This window comes from Haemaphysalis longicornis, unplaced genomic scaffold, assembly GCF_048455015.1.
Source record: "Haemaphysalis longicornis isolate Haplotype H1 unplaced genomic scaffold, Haemaphysalis longicornis Haplotype H1 scaffold_7, whole genome shotgun sequence".
Classification (NCBI taxonomy): domain Eukaryota; kingdom Metazoa; phylum Arthropoda; class Arachnida; order Ixodida; family Ixodidae; genus Haemaphysalis; species Haemaphysalis longicornis.
The window spans coordinates 74,089,688-74,106,498 of NW_027526422.1; the positions used below are offsets into that span (position 1 = coordinate 74,089,688).

Below are 16,811 nucleotides of genomic sequence, written 5' to 3' on the forward strand. Positions count from 1 at the left end.
GTGAGGGACCTCATTATAAGACCGTGAGGGTAGACATCCTGCCTCTATAGCCCTCGCACCTCACCCAGTGTTGCGCTGCTGAGAACGAGGTCGCGGGTTCGATTCCCGGCCGCGGTCGCCGCTTTTCTGATGGAGGCGTAAAGCGAAAATTCCCGTGTGTACGAGATTTCTCTGCACCAAATCTGAAGCCCGAGCATGGCGTCTAATCAGCCGGTTTTGCTTTCGTCTGGACGGAACGCTAAGCTCTGTTGTATTGCGTCTGGACGGAAGGATAACCCGCAGCGCTCCGTTCCGTCTGGACGGAACTTTAGCATTTGCATATCGTTCCGTCTGGACGTAACGCTAGCCACAGCCTATTTTTAATGCGTTACGCGCCACACGTTGCGCCCAGCTACAGCAGCTCGGCTGTTAAAATGCGCACGATCGGGTTTGTGAGATGCTGGTAGGACGCAGGGCCTCCTGGTTGAAACGATATTAAAATTATGGCGTTTTTATGCCCCTAAGATACACCGGGGTTCTTAGGCGCGCCGTTGTTCACGGCTTCGGATGAATTGTCTGCCTGGTAATTTTTAACGTGTCCTGAGAGCTCGACACATGGAAGTTTTTGTTTTAGGGACGAAGCACCTTAGGACCTCGCTTTGTCCGGGGCTTGTCCCTTGGCGTCCGTGTACACTGTGTTGCGCATGCGCGAGGAGGATTGGATTGGATTGGATTGGATTAGATTTGAGTTGCAAATACTTGACAAACGCGTTGTCACTCATTTACATGCGTGAGTGGGCAATGCCACGGGTGATTTACGGTAAGAACGATTCCCAATGCTTCGCCCACTCGTCATGATTCACTTCGTGGAGATGCCTGAACTTTTTCACCTTCACCACAGAAACATTCGCCATGACCAGGATCGCAACTGTGCATATAAGTACAGTAGATAAACAATGGTCCTTCATCTATGCCCGAATGCCACCATTTCTTTGGAGGCGGAACAATCTCGGCGTTGTCTTCCGGGTGAGATTAGCTGATTCCAAAAGTTATCAAATGCGCTCGTTAAATTTCCCTCGTAGTGATGGCTTATGGACCGGTCTACTCAAGTCCTGTATATAGTGAATGGAATCTTAACTATGCACGCCCTCCAATGCGTGCACGCTTTCTCACTAAATTTCTCACCTCCATGGACACAAAATTTGTTTTCGGATTTCTTCACTTCCCAGCCTCAGCGTTTTTACGGGGGCTGAGGAATTGCAATTTTTCGTTTTTTCTCCCGACAGCTGTAGACCTCCTGAAAGATCCATTGACACCTTCCCAAATATCTGTTGACGCGTGTTCCATTGATGTTTCCACAATAGTTACGGTTATAAATTGCCGCATACCGAATTTTGTACGCTATCAACTTATCATAGGTGTCCGCAGAGAAATGGGGAGAGGTTGCGAGAAGTACAGATTTTTTCACTTAGCTCTGGGGTTACACATATCAGAAGTTCTGTTTCAATGGGGAGAGAGTGTAGAAACGCTTATTTTGCTAAAGAAACGCTTATTTTGAAGAAACGACTATTTCGCTAAAGAAACGCTTATTTTGCTTATGAATGACCCAAAGTATACGGGATGTTCTGCGGCTTCATAATTCCTACCATGCTTCAAAATCAACTTGCTTAATTCATTCCTGGATACCTCAGGTACGGCCAACGCCTCTCCTCCACCACCTTGCCGAATCCCACATCGTGCCAGCGGACTAAAGCCCAAAACGAAGAATAACCTTCTCACGCTGAGTCGTAACGCAGCGTGTTTTGGCAATAACCCTTTGTTCAACGATAAAAAAAATTACGTCATATGATGTGGTCGTGTGAAGAAAAAAGTACAGAACTCTGAGGCTTTGGTACTCATGGGCTGTCTACAGGCAAAAGCCGTTCAGAGTGTACTATATCTCAGCGAAGTATTTTTTTTTTTTTTTGCAAATAACGTTGGTAGCGGATGCTGTTCTTGATTGGACTCTATATTACGATGTCTGAATTCTCTGTCTGAATTTAAGAGGTAACGTGCACTTATCCCAATAAGTTTTGCCTTAGAAAATAAACTTGTGCATTTAAAGTACATCTGCCGATATCAAACGCGACTTTGCAGGACATGAAACTCAATTATCTCTCCACCCGTTGTTGTCGGCAGTTGCAACTTCCAGAGTAAGCCTTAGTACGAAATACTTTCGCGGTTAATTACCCAAACATCTTCGAATATGATGCCTGCGTGGCGCGAACCAGCTTGTCGCGATGCGAAACGGGGCCATAACCGAAAAAAGGTAATATTATCAGAGATCGACGCCTGGCAACATGTATTTGCAAAAAGAAAACCAAACGATTGCTTCCTCGCCAGTCTATGAGCGAAAGAGGCCGCTTTATTTTTCTTTTGTAAATGGTTGCATTTGTTTCTGGTTGAGCGCATTAGTGTGTTCCGTAATAGAGTGTGCCGCTTACTCAGTAAGAATGGCGTAGACGTGGAATTCCCGTTCGCGCTGTGATATGAGCATTCGGGAGGGTAAAACCGGCGAGTATGCCGTCTTAGCTTAGTTTGTTGAAGGAACGACTCGTGCTTATTCATATCAGTGTTTAAAACGAATCTCAAACTGCCGGCGTTGAGCTGGGAGCATGCGGGGTATTCACCAAAATCTTACTCAAGCAGCATGCATAGAACCATTGCCGAACAATTGCCGAACAATTGTCGAAATCATTTTTTTTTTCGCGCATCGATAGCGAGTATTGTTAAACCCTGTTTGCATTCTGTCGCAGGCAAGTCCGATGCATCGTGGCGGGGCTTTTCTGCTTCCTCACCGTCATCCTGATCGCGCTCTCTTATTTCGTGTTCACCTTCCTGTCCAGTGAGTTGAGTCCAGCCTCAGTGCGGGCCATGTCTGCGTGGGACATTGAAATAAGGATCGTCCAAAAACATTGACATTGCAGGCTACCGCGATGTTATTCGAATTCACTTGTAGTGACACACAGTCACATTTTGGGCTTACCTTCGAAGTCGCATTGTGTCTAGCTAGAGGACTGGGTTGGAGGCTAAAGCCTACGTCCCCGCGTTGATAAACGTCTAATAGTCGGACATCGCAGACGTGGACGGTAGAGTGAGCGATTAAAAACGAGTTGCCACCTGTGGATTATGAGGCCTTCCCAACACGGAGATAACTACAAATCGTTAGCATTCAAGTTTGTGCTTCCGAAAAACGCCTCTCCCGGCTCCTACGTGTGTGCGAGCGGCGTTAGAGTGCGCGTGGAGCAGCTGTCAGGCCGGTGATTCGGACCGAGGGTGCCGCCCTGCAAAATCCTTAGCGCAAAGCTTTACGTAAGCGAATTTTTTATGCGTCTTGTCGACAATGTCCTCACCCACCGCAGCGTCCCGATAATAATGGTAGCTACACGCTTTACTGGAGACGGAGAAAAATATACACCGGAAAAACAATGACAGAAACTTAATTGCACGGGATCAACTACGTCGAGGCGACAGGTAAAGTTAATTCCATAACGCGTCGGCAGCACGCATCAATTGTCGGTACTAATCCGTTTATACGATTCATAGAAGGGTACGGTGGCGCACACAAACCCAAACGTGTCATTTCAGCAGCCGCCAAGATTTCCCTTATCGCACTCATCAGACTGCCTCCAATCGCAGCTCAATGATGCAGGAGCTGATAGATCGACATTTCCCGAATGATACGTTTCTAAAAGCCCCGGCGCATGGTGTCGCACTTTGCTGCGGTTGTCTTTCCATCAATCATTTATAGACGTAATTCGTGCTTGTAAAGAGGGGATCCATTGAGTGACATCATCTGAAAAAAAAAACTTTTTAGCAGTTACCGTTTTATTTTTTATTCTCGTTACAACCGAGGCCAGCGCCACCCCATCTTTTAGACGCTGCAGCGTGATATAGGCTGCACACGTTTCGTTTGCCCGACGTATGTCATTCCACGCAAAAGGCGGGTCCCGAGTACACCAGATTTTCCTCCGTAGCCCCAAAGAGAGGACAAAGAGAGCATTCCTATCTGGTTCAATTGTGCTGTTCTGGATGAAGGGAGTCAGAGGGACGACAAGCTAGCCCCTACACTATACCGTACTTGAGTCTTTCACTGGATTGTAATAAACAGCAAAAAAGAGACCACCCAAGTAATAAAACGCTTTTTTGAAAGAAGGAACTACATGTCAACTCAAGCCAACTGAATGGGGGGGGGGGGGGGGGGGTGGAGCCTAGAAAATTAGGCAGAAATGAATAGATTCTGACAACGGAGGACAGGATAGGTCGGAAGCCCAAGGGGGGGGGGGGGGGGGTCTTCTCTCTGCAGTAGACATAAACAGGACAATTATGATGATAGCGCACTGCAGCAAAGGTACACGTGAATGACTGCACCAAAACTTTGCAGGTCCACCGGTGCCTCTTAAAGCGTCTTCTAAATGTCCGAAATGCGTAAAAGTTGTTGTGCGCGTACCGACCAAAACACCCCCGATGAGCGCTCTACTGCCAGCAAACCCTGCCCTTGAACATCCCGATGTGGTGGCCGGCATAGCTGAAAGGTCAGGCGCCGAAGGGGAGATCATCTCTGGGACGACGCAGAACGTGCCGACTGAAACCCGTGGCAGAACTCCTGGTCCTACCCTTGTTCGGAATACAACCCAGACACTCGAGACTACAACGACAGGTAATCACTCGCTACGCTTTTTGCGTTTGTAAATTTTCATGTCAACTAGTGTCCTTTTATGTCCTTATATATAAGGAGTACTTCCTTCCCTAAACATCTCGATACAGACGCCGGCATAGCTGAGACGCCAGCCACCAAAGAAGTTTCGATCATTACCCCAAGGACGAAGCAGAGTGTACGGGCTAAGATCCGGGGCAAAACTCTTCGTCCTTCCCTTGTTCCCGATATACCTCCAGCCACGAGGTCTACAACGACAGGTATGCAGTCGCTACAACCATTACGCACGTATATTGTGTCAAGTATGTTTTTTAATATGTGAAGCATGTCTTCGGGCACCCTGGTGGGATTTCCGGCACCGATTTTTTCCGCGTCGCTTTTGGGAAGTCGATTACAACTGTGGAGAACCATTAGCTTGAAAAACCAGAAACAAACAAATGAACTCTTATGTAACAACAGTGCACATGAACACCAGGAATGTATCGGCGCACAACCTTCCCTACTATAGCAAGTGCAAGCTTGTGCTAGTTAGTAGACTTCAAACTAAAGAAAACTAGACAGCGTCGTACCTCCCTCCTGAAACGTGTCGTATACATGAAATTACGGGAATACAATTTTTTTTCTTGCTAACACACCACCGGAATGAATACAGGGACGTGTGTCCGTAACACATTGTAATAGAGTACGCTATTACGATACAAAAGTTTGACACTGGCTTCACCTCTGTGCGACCGCCGTAAACCCGACATCATGGTGCGTATGAATTCGGTATATACGGAGTATGCGGGATACACACTTTAAATATATAGTGACATACTTCGCGTTTATATATACATTGTACAGCCTCGCCATTCTTCTGCAGACGCTCTTGTGCAGTACCTCTCGTTGAAGGGGTGTCATCAATGGTTCATTTGAACTGCACAAAACACTAGGAGCTAAGTGCATGTCCCCAATGACCCTGACTTTGACTCTGAATGCTATGCTGGCCGGGAGCCAACTTCACCGGGTGCCGGGGCCTGAATCCAATGCTGCGCCGCCTGCCGCCGCTTCTCCGCGGCGTTTACGGGATTCGCACTGCGTGGCTGATAGGGGCTCGTGCAGTGTTTTGGTTCTGTTTCGCTTCTTTGCGCATTTCCGCGCCCTATAACACTTGTTATGGTCGCGTAAATAAGCGAAGAGTACGTTTAGGTCACGTAAAATGCAGCTGCGTCTTCGTGGCGTACTCGAACGCCAACAAGAGCTGCCCGAGGACGCGGTTCTGGGCGCTACATCGCCGCTCTTCCGAGCGTAGGCGACATCAGCAGCATGTCACCACTGTCACCTCCGAATACGTCAGGCACAAGTGAATTCTACAGTCCCCTCGCTTTGACCTGATACTGGCATAGGGAAAGGTTGGTTTCGTTTTGCAGCGCGGACAACGGATGCGGCTTCATTTCGAATATGTACGTTGCAGAAAAACATGTTTCGGGGATGTGATGGCGCAATCCCGGACAATAACTTATGCCGTTAATAAGAATATAAACCATGCGAAAATGTTAAGTAATATTGCAAGGTTGTGCTTCGTTAAATATGTGCCTACTCACGCCTTGTAGCAAGAAACAAGAAAAGTTAATGACACTACTTAAAAATAAACTCTGTGCAATTCCGGAAGAAACATAATAGCTCTAAAGGGAACTAAAAAACCCAGTGCAGCTTTTGATATGCTAAATACGTTCATCGAAACTTAAGCCAGGTAGGCCTCACCACACCAACTAGACTCGAAATGCACTATTTCGCGAGACATGGTCGGGGAAAGGGGAGGGGGACGCTGTGTACAAATGCGGAACGAAATCAAGCAATTGACGTTTTAGTAATCACACACACGAATCTGGCGTTCACTTTCCTTTTGTTTCTCTACTTCAACGAATAGCTGATCGTTCGGCGGACGCATGTTTGTAAGCATACAGGGCAGGCAGTTCACAAGCGATTAAAGGTGCCACTGGAAGAGTGTGGGATCTGATAAGGCCCTCTGGTTTCAGTTTGTGCTTTTTCATGCTTCCTGTGCCATACGACGATGTTTCGATGAAGCGTTTAATCGCGGACGCGGATTATATTCCAAGTTCGTCTCCACGATGCCTGCGGAGGATATACCAGTATGTATCAGATGAATGTTTACGGGCGCTCACCTCACGACAAGACGACCCTATGTCGTGTGCTGATCCCCGAGTATAATTCTGCATTATCCATCGTACTTTCGTTGAATGTTCGCGAAATTAAGACACACTGGCTTGTAAATGGTGGTGATCAATATATGAAGTATGATACTGGTAAACGGAATTGGCGTGCTGTCACGTATGAGTGCTTCGCAAGATTATGTAAGCGCACAAAACAGATTTACATCGTAGTGTATAGCCGTAGCATGAACATCTAAAGGAACGCTGGTTACGGAGACACTGTTAGTAAATTTCAGGGCAGTATATCTACAAACAGCTCCACGCATACGCCGGTTCCGCGACGCTGGCCTGTAAAACACACCTGGCCCTGATGCAAGCCGAATATGCTACACTAAGATCGCGTCAGAAACATTTACGCTCTCGTAATTACACCCATTTGCGAACAGAGTGACTTCTCCACATAAACATGGATTTCCAAAAGACCTGTTAGAACGGTTGCATTTATATCTCTGCGCTGGTTAAAATTTAATAATTTTATGTTTCCTTTACCCGCCGCGGTGGCTCAGTGGCTAAGGCGTTGCGCTGCTGAGCACGAGGTCGCGGGTTCGATTCCCGGCCGCGGCGGCCGCTTTTCTGATGGAGGCGAAAAGCAAAAACGCCCGTGCGTTCGAGATTTCGGCGCATGTTAAAGATCCCCAGGTGGTCAAAATTAATCCGGAGCCCTCCACTACGGCGCGCCTCATCGCCTGCGTTGCGTCGGCGCGTTAAACCCTACAATCAATCAATTATGTTTCCTTTCAAACGCACAAAAAATATCGTAAGCTCTTGTCGGGGCAGTTAAGTGGTGTTACCATTTCAGGGCATCCCACAAATGCAAGAATGCGTCATGCTACCAGTGAAGGCGCTTAAAACTGTTGTTGTAACGGAATTCCAGAGATAGAGGCTTCTTGATCTGCTTCTATTTACGATTTTATTGAAAGCTCAAAGCCATATTCTGCAAAGATCGAGCTTGCTACGAGCCACGGCGTACAAGTGCATTGTCATTATTGCGGCCGTTCTGAGATTCCCGATGGGTCGCCGCTGTTTTGGCGTACTATTAAAATCTTATTGCCTCTTCCATGCTATAAATTTAATGTTGAGGAACCGAACTACAGCATACCACTCTTATCTGCGCCTTTCGTGCGTACATACGGCGCGAGAAAGGCACGAAGCGCGCCCAGAGTGTGCATTTCCCGGGCCGCTCAGCGGAGCATCCACACTAGCAGCGCGACGCTGTCGCCACCTACATGTCGATCTCACGGCGAATACTGGGCCTGCCTCCTAGTCTCCTCTTTGATTGGCTCCGTTGAAGATGGCTTCCCACGAACGGACAGGTGGGTTCCGCTAGCCATCTACTTAAGAATAGTTCCCTTGGAGGAGTACAGCCGCCGCGCACCTTGGAATGGGCCTGCAATCAGCGGCAGCCTTACATCAAAAACATAAAATAAAATAAACGGACGTCGCTGTGAGTATTACGAAAACCAGTAGCAACTCTCATTTCATTGCAGCTACTCTTTGGCATAAAATATGATGGCCTGTCGCCAAGGTGGTTTTGTCAAGGTGCAAATGTTCCTTCACCTCTCTGCCTTAAAACAAAAATTTGTTTATTCGCGTGCAGTTCTCGAAATCCTGTTTCATTACGTGTAGGTGCCGACATTTCGTGTGGCCATTCTCATTCCAAACAGCAGTGCCAGCTTCCAGGCTTAAGGAAATGAGTTACGGCTGTTCCCACCATACAATGTCACCACGTTCAAAGCAATAAAAGCATGTGATTCCTCATAGCGAGCATTGAGTATGCGTGATTGGGCAAATCGATGCTTTCCATCCCTTCAGTAGCACTCAAACTCACACTGAACCTTTGAGCTCAGTGCTTTGTAACGTACCACTTGAGCATAAAATTCATCGCCATCAACAAAGGTTGGGAAACCAAGTTGTCAGGCAACCTCAACTAATTTCTCCCGTTTATAAGCTTGGCCTCACCATTGACACACTGACGCGCTTGGGCAGGGTGGTCTACGTGGGTTTGGGTCTAAGGATCTATTGCTCACAGCGGACAAGCGTTCAAACTGAAGCTCAGGCACCTGAGAGGTTATATCTTGCGTTTCATTCAATTAAAACAATTCACTACATGCGTGGAAGAGGCACAACAGCAGATAAGAGCTACCAGGGGCAATTATCTCGCAGCGGCTGGATGTCGGATGGCGAAAATTTGTGACGAATAGCCTCCAGCATCTTGCTCTGTGTATTAGAGGTGCAAGTAACTCAATCCGCGAGTGACCATTAGAACGCAGACACTACACCAGGTATCCCTATACCGCAGAGGCGCCGATTCCTCGGCCTATGGGAAAGCACCCGCTGTTCTGCACGTTCGGGAACTTCAAGGAGGACTTCGACAAGATCGACGTGGACGGCGTCTGCGACTACGTCTTTGTGCCATTTTACGTGCGGGGCGAGAGGGATACGTTCGCCGAGGACAGCCACCCTGTAACCAGGAAGATGCTCGCCAAGGCGGCCGGTGCTCAGCGGACATCGTACGCCATCAATGTGCCCCACAAGCAAGTGGCTCATCTGCTCGCAACTTTAAAACCAACTTCGGAAGGTCACTTATGGTTTCTCATTATATGAAGAGTGTCGTTTCCTCCAACTTCGGGTTTGCGATTGCAGGTTCTCCTAGCAAGTTTGCGGTGTTGAGGAACAACTTCTCTTTTGAAGACCATTACGAACTTAATTTCTAGAAGGAACTGGGCGTGGGGTAAGACAGATATCTCCATGGACGTATAAGAAAATTCAGGGAACAGAGTTTATACCGAAAGCGTAGGCAAGGTGCGGTTGAAATCAAATGGGACGGCTTTTGTGCTGCAGTGGATATCAATTGGATCATGATGATTTCGCTTCTTTTTCTTCTGCTGCTGATCATAGTATGGACTCACCGCGTCTTATGTGGCAGCTTTCTTTCTGCGGAAACACCCGCTGCTTTTACTCAGTAGTAAAGGTGTTGAGCGGATCAGAACAAGGCCTTAAATGCAGCCCAGTGTGGTTGCCTTGATTAGGAAATAAAAAAAACCAAGTTTTCCATCGGTCAGACATTTAGAGGGACGTCGAGAGGGTGTAGGTATGTCTCTGACAGGAAAAATTCCGATTTCAGTTGTATCTCTTAAAAATCCGGCCATGGCACTGCTTTATTAAACAATATTATCCTGGCAAGTTTCATGTTCTTAAAGCCGTCATACAATAAACTTAAACCGGTCGACCAGTTTGCAAGAAAGCCAGGATCTGGAGGCGATGTGATTTGACGAGAACACTTGATTTATTGTCATAGCTGAAGCACATTCGCGTAGGACTACGAATTATCATAATCAGAGCATCAGACCCGCTTAGTTAGTGAGTTTCACCTGCGAAAATTTCTAAGGATTGGGGTTTTACGCGCCGATGCTCCACTGGTGCACTCTTAATCTGGTTCCATGTAAGTTCCAGTTAAACGGGGCGATCCACATATTTTTATCTGGATCCAAACGAAGAATAACTGGAACGACAGATATAAGTGGATCTTATCTGGAACTGTCCATTTGTTTTCTTTAGGTTTGTGTTTATTATGTGGAACCGAATAAATGAGGGGATGCGCTGTCGGCCGTTCCAGTTACTGTTCCACTTATGTCCCAGTGAAAATTTTGGACACTGCTTTTGTATATTTTTTGCTCGTGTCTTGTTCCACATGACTTGTGCGCTGCAGTGAAGTATGCACTGAATCGTGCAATAACTGGAACAATGAACCACATATATATTTGACGCGCTTTGGCGCACAAGCGCACGCACAAGCACTTGCACGCACACGCCCACAGACATAGATACAGACACGAACGCACACCCGCGCACCCACACATACACACACACATGCATGCTGTCACACACGCACACACGCACGCACCACATAAAATTTAATAAACTTCGTCGATATCTATGGAACTGTCTTAGAGAAGTTTACTTAATAAGACGGCTAAGACGTATTTTTAGTGACGTTATTTGACAGAAAACAATGTCCACTGCTATAACAACACCGTACAAAGCATGAAAGGTGCGAGAAAAGGGTATCTTAGCGAAAATAGAAAATTCACGAACCCCTTTCAGGTTGTCTGCGGCGTTCAGACCGCTTTAGTGAATATCGTCTTTTGCTAATTGCAGACGCGCAGTACGTCTGAAATCACCAATGACTTGAATTTCAGAAGGACCAGATGTCCTCAGGTTCTCCTTCTGCGTTTGGGACAGAGCCGTAATAGTGCTGAAGAATTCATTGGGCTTTTGTGGATACCTCATAAGGAAATATATATTGTTGTTGAGACTATTGCAAGTTCTGCATTTGGTTCACAAAGCGTCGCAGAAACATTGTTTTTTGCTCAATGCTCAGCCATCAGCTCGCTGTGTTGTAGTACGTGCACAATTTTAAGTGCTTTACAGGAACGTATGAATGGCTACAATCTGCTGTAAAATAGGTACTTAGTCCACTTTATTTATGCCCTGATGCGGTATATACATAGTGTTAACCGACTGTGCCGCATTTTACACTGCAAGCAGCATGTCACGAATGCAGTTATATATGCTTGGATGTTCGTTAGCATTTTTCGTCTCGTGCATGCTATTAAGGGTGACTCACCTGATCCGATTCATATGGGACTCACTAATTCATGACGCAAATTCATGAGACTTACTAATTCAAAAGCACCATGTACCGATACAAGAAGTTTTACAAATTCACAGAAATGACACTAACGACCTGGTTTGCTTCTTCTAGAAATACAGTAGACCCACGTTAAGACGAACTTGGTTAAAACGAACACTGATTAAGAACCACAATATTTTTCTCTTGTAACGTCCACAATGCAATACACCTCCGCTTAAGACGAATTTCGGATAATACGCATACATTTTTACGGTCCGTTCGGGTTCGTCTTAACGGGAGTCTGCTGTATATCATTTCTTCGCAGAGATAAAAAAAAACAAGAAACGCATTTTGGTTTACCCAGTCTTCACTGGAAGGTGCTAGCGGTCTCACCATGCGAGAGTTTTATTTCTTTGTTTCACTAGAGAAGCGACATATATCTAAAATAAGCAAACTAGGCCGTTGTGAATATCGGTATGTATTTGTAAAACTATTCGTATTGGTGCACGATGGTTTTTAAATCCGTTGGCCATGACGTAGTAAGTCCGATAGGAATGCTAACATCTGAGTCCCTTTTAATTTCCACAAGCAAAAACAAGAGCCTCTTTGCAAAGAGCGGTTGACTGGGTGAACGGAACTAAACCTAGATATACCACGTGATACCTGCATTATTTTGTATGTATTAATGCTGAAATGACATTGTAATTCCTAATTATGCTGTGCAGTAACGGCAAAAATACGCAGAATTAACTTGCTGTTGTTGTGTCTTGTCATAGTAATTGAAGTTCATTGAATGACCCGCCTTCTCCAGCTGCTTCCCCAGTTGCTGTTTCCCTGTAGTATTGGTGTTCAGGAGGGAAAAGGGCTGGGAAACGGGCCGATGTATTATTACTTACTAATTAGCTGTAAGTAGCTTTATATAACGTGGGTATCTAAGAGCGTCGCAGTATATTTTATTGACTACGGAAAGGCTTGTTGTCAAGAAAAGCAGTAAATGAAGCCACGCCCTTTTGCATTCATTGTAAACAGTAACGGAGAAATTGTCATCCAAAGTTAAGCTCGGATATCGCACGCACTCACGACCCTCCGCGAGAAACAACTTTAGCCAGTACTAACGCGCTAACGCGGCTATTATCTAAGCTTTGTTTCGGCCTCAGCGGGCGTAAACGTCCGCTTAGACGCATACGCCCGTTTTCCGAATCCAATAAAAGCCATCACGTGTGCCGAGTTTGTATGAGTTCTTATGCGGGCGCATCGCCAAATCCTCCGCGAGAACGAAAGTACGCCGAAGCCATGAGGAAAAGACCGCCACTCCATTAGCGCATTCAATGCGCATGCGTCAGCAGCAGCACGGCAGAGCTGTTTTTGCGTTGATTCACGGTACAGTGGGGCTGCAACGGGTACGATGACGACGGATGAAAATCGGGACTGCGTCAACACTTTAAACGACAGCAGCGCTCCCATCTTCCAGGATTCCCTCCGCTAATTTTACGGTCTTCCGCATGCAGCGCCACCAGTGGCACTCCCAAGCGGGTTTCTCAATTGCTCGCGCGATGCGCCTGATATTTACTAAAGAAATTCTCGGTCACGCTGGCGAGAACCGTTAGCGCCGTTAGCACCGTTAGCAGTTTAAATCAGGCCTCTCAAGCTTGGACGTTCCCTGTCTTCCCTATAGGCGGCGTAAAAATCGACGCCCCACGTGACCAACCTAAAGCGCTGTTTTCGACCATCAAGCCCACCAGACGGCGCAGGCAAAATGTTACTTTTGGTATAGAATACAAAACATTCATTCCGTGACTCAAAGAGCCCACACAGTTCGCTTACAATGTGTTATTTAAAAATACTATTAACAAGTTCCGCATCAAACATCCGTTGAGCAAAAATGTACGCAACTTTTTACGAACAGCCGACTGGTGCACCACCTCGTTTCTGAATTCGCAACCACAAAGCGGCGCCAATTCAAATTGAAACCGCTGCAACGGCCGACCGTTTCAATGTGCGCGGAGCACCGGTTTCGTGACTGTTATTGCTGTTATGTGCTTTTGCGTCCATCAGTTGTTGAGAGGACTGGCAAAACACGGGAATTGAGTGCTTGTGGAATGACAAATGTGGGAAATTCCGCATCGGAAGGCAGCTGTCGAGGCCAGAATATTCGATTCTTCCAACAGAAGGTGAGTGTTATGCACTCCGCTAGAAAGACGGTGCAAAGAAAACCGTTGTCACCGTCAATACTTCATTTGTGCCCTTCGTTCGAAATCTTAGCGCAAGTGAACGAGTTGTTATGGCAAAAAAAAAAAATGTTGTCACGAAAGCGACGTACAATTGCAGCGATCGAAATGAAATGATGTCCTGGCCTCTGTAAACTTGCGGATGTCAATAAACGATTTGTTCTCACTTGCTGCTCACTGTGGTCTGTGCCAGTCGAGGCCATCTGGTCACCTGGCGTAACATCACTTCACTAGCGCGGCGCAAGTAAACACGCGACCAGCGTGCCAGCCAGGAGCCAGCAGGAGCAGCCACGGCCGGACTCGACGCCCCTTTCGCGCGCGGGAGGAGGAGAGTCGAGTCCGGCCGTGGAGCAGCGAGCCGGCGGCCGCCGTGCGAGGGCAGCCATGTTATTAAGGAGCTCAAGCGGCCTGTGCAAAAAGCATCCGCCATGTTTACAAAGCCGTGTTTACAGCGCCATCAAGCGGGCGTACTGGGTAGTTCACGACGCCGCCACTACGCTTTTTCTGGCACTACAGGCAAAGCTAGACCTTTGCTTCTCTAAAATCCTCCCTGTTCTGTGTTTAAATTGGGTTGATTGCGGCGTGCAACTGCGAATTTTTTCATATCCCTGGGCTGTATTTCCTGCTCGACGATGTGGAGTTTTGCCAGGAGGCGCAAAAAAGGTCAGTGCTGCTTATTTATGTGCTGGTAACGGTTGTTGTTCAGTGACATCCTTGTTAACTGCGTCTGATAAACATACCGCGTCTATGCCCGTTGTTCGTGTGTCGTTCATGCTTGTGGTCGCGGCGTGTAACATTTTGTGTTGGAGAAACGTTTGCAGCCGTAATTTACCAAAACTCCCGTGTTCGTGGGTCAGAGTCGGCTGGAAATTTCTGACTGCGTACGTCAGAAGTTCCTGGTTTGCGCGTTTCATGAGTGGATGTTCCCTTACTGTGTGGCTTTGCTTAGTTGTATATTGACGGTAGCTGTGTATGTCTGCGGTAGCGAATCTTCTCGGGTTAGTCGCTCGCGATAATCGCGCGTGCACACGTGTACAACTTCCAAGCAAGTTTGTCGAAGCGTCCGTCCTTAGATTTATTGGTATTTTTAAAACTTGCGTGGTAATTGCGGCGTTGTGTTAGTCTGATGAGTAGAATGCCATTTACTGTGCTTACCAGACCGGGAGTCTTCGACCTTGCCCGTTGCGCGCAAGGTAGACGCTATTTTGAGTTGTGTTGATGTGCTTTCAAAGCGTCAGCTTACGTTTATCTGTGCAGTGTGTTATGCAGTTCCATGTTTCTTCCAATTCCTTTGACCAATTGAGATGATCTATTTTACATTGCCTGAAGTGTAGAGAAATGGAAGGGACAGTGGTTGTCTTAGCAGTAGCGCAGTAACAAACGTTTCTTTTGTAGAGGGGAAGAAATATGTGGAAACACGCAGCGGGTATATAGAAAGTGTGCTGCCGTTTCTATGCTGTTAATGTCAGTGGTAACTTGAGACTTCAGGATAATTATCCAATATCCATAATTAGTGGTTGCTACTTCAGGAACCGCGTTAGAAATAAGCCACTCTTGCATTTTTATGCCGTCAATGTCGGTGGCAACCCGAGAGTCGCAATAATTTCCGACAACGCTCCGGTGATAAGTTCTTGCATCACTATGTGCACCCAACATTAACCCATTTCTGTGCTTCCTTGAACTTAAAAAATATACTGCGAAAGCAGATTGCTACATTCTGTATTCGATCTGTGTAACCTGTCCAGATGCAGACTATGGCTGACTGTGGAGAAATTTGTCTCTACACTGGTAGTTTGCGACAATTGTTTTTCTTTGTCTGAAAAACAGAAATTAAAACGAATTATTTCCATTCCTTACATATACCTGTGAAATCATGGCTGTGGCATTCACTGTGGCTGAAGACATCTTCGGCACGCCGAGGCGTCGTCGTGACAAGTGTGACAGATTGTGAATGCATTGTGGAAGTCATAAAGCCACGAAAGAGTGCCTCTTGAGTGTTGCGTATTATACAGACGTTCACCACTCCGCATGGAGCAATGACAGGTGAGCCTAAAAATGTTCAAATATTTTTATATTTAAAATTGTTTCGCCTGAAAACGTTACCAGGGCTCGTGATGCAAAATACATTTTAGCACAACTACTCAGGCCTTGTACGAGATCTTGTAGTACTCCCTTCTTAGAGGGAAGCGTAAATTTATGCTTCGATATTTTTATACTGTTTTTATTTCTAGGAAATAGGGCGGACTGGGACTTAAAACAATGGAACAAGGATTGCATACTGCCATTTTTCTGGTTCTTGAAGGCGTGTGTTCACCGTTCTTGAAGTCGTGTGTTCACAAAAAGGAAACACGTGAAAGCCGTTGTACGGGATGAAATCATTGCATTCTACAAGTAAGTACGCACTCCCAGTTCTGGAACTTTGATGGTCCCTTTTTAGGTAGTTGCATTATACGTAATGGCTTCGGAACACCATTTCAGTGACAACTTGACCTGTAGGTGAAAACAACAGTAAGAGCTTTTGGGAACACGTTGGCAAAACTTTCCTGGAAAATCACTCCGAGGAGGCCCTGCCAGGAACGCCTGCATCTTAATTTTAGTTGGGTAAGTTGGCATTTTATTTTTGTGAGACTCAATTTATGGTAGTGTTTACTGAAGCTGGCATTTTATTTTTGCGGGACTGAATTTGTGGTAGTTTTCTTTGTAGCAAAATCTTACTGTTAAAAACAAATCGTGAACTCCAATATTGGGAAATACCTTCACATTCAGCCTGTTTCGGATGCTGCAACATGTGGACAAAAAAACTATTATTTTGCATTCAAGTTTTGCAAACATTTTGCTTTCACATTGAGAGTTGCTGCTGTGATAATACGGCACCACGGCCACGCCCAGTGCGGTTGCTTTCCAGAATTAGAGAACGGCCATTGACAGTCTGTGCTAATATTTTTTGTACATTGTTAGCAGCATCCCCAGAAAATAAACCAAGAAATCGCTGATATTTCAATCAATTACTGTGCTATAAAAGGGGTATCCTAAGCAACCCACTCATTTAAAGCCATCGTCTA

General features: G+C 46.3%; 1 protein-coding gene and 1 long non-coding RNA gene across 2 annotated transcripts in view; both read left to right on the plus strand.

Annotated features, from left to right (window-relative positions):
• LOC144146355 (uncharacterized) overlaps positions 1-16,811 on the plus strand; it is a 49,048-nt gene that overhangs the window by 12,409 nt on the left and 19,828 nt on the right. Inside the window, exons 7-8 of the mRNA XM_077678311.1 lie at positions 2,775-2,863; positions 9,188-9,422. Coding sequence (XP_077534437.1) covers positions 2,775-2,863; positions 9,188-9,422 — 324 coding nt within the window. The remainder of the gene's footprint in view (positions 1-2,774; positions 2,864-9,187; positions 9,423-16,811) is intronic.
• On the plus strand, positions 14,309-16,353 carry LOC144144481 (uncharacterized). Its single transcript, XR_013317264.1, has 4 exons — positions 14,309-14,412; positions 15,651-15,792; positions 15,981-16,140; positions 16,228-16,353. It is a non-coding gene; the product is annotated as an uncharacterized LOC144144481 (long non-coding RNA).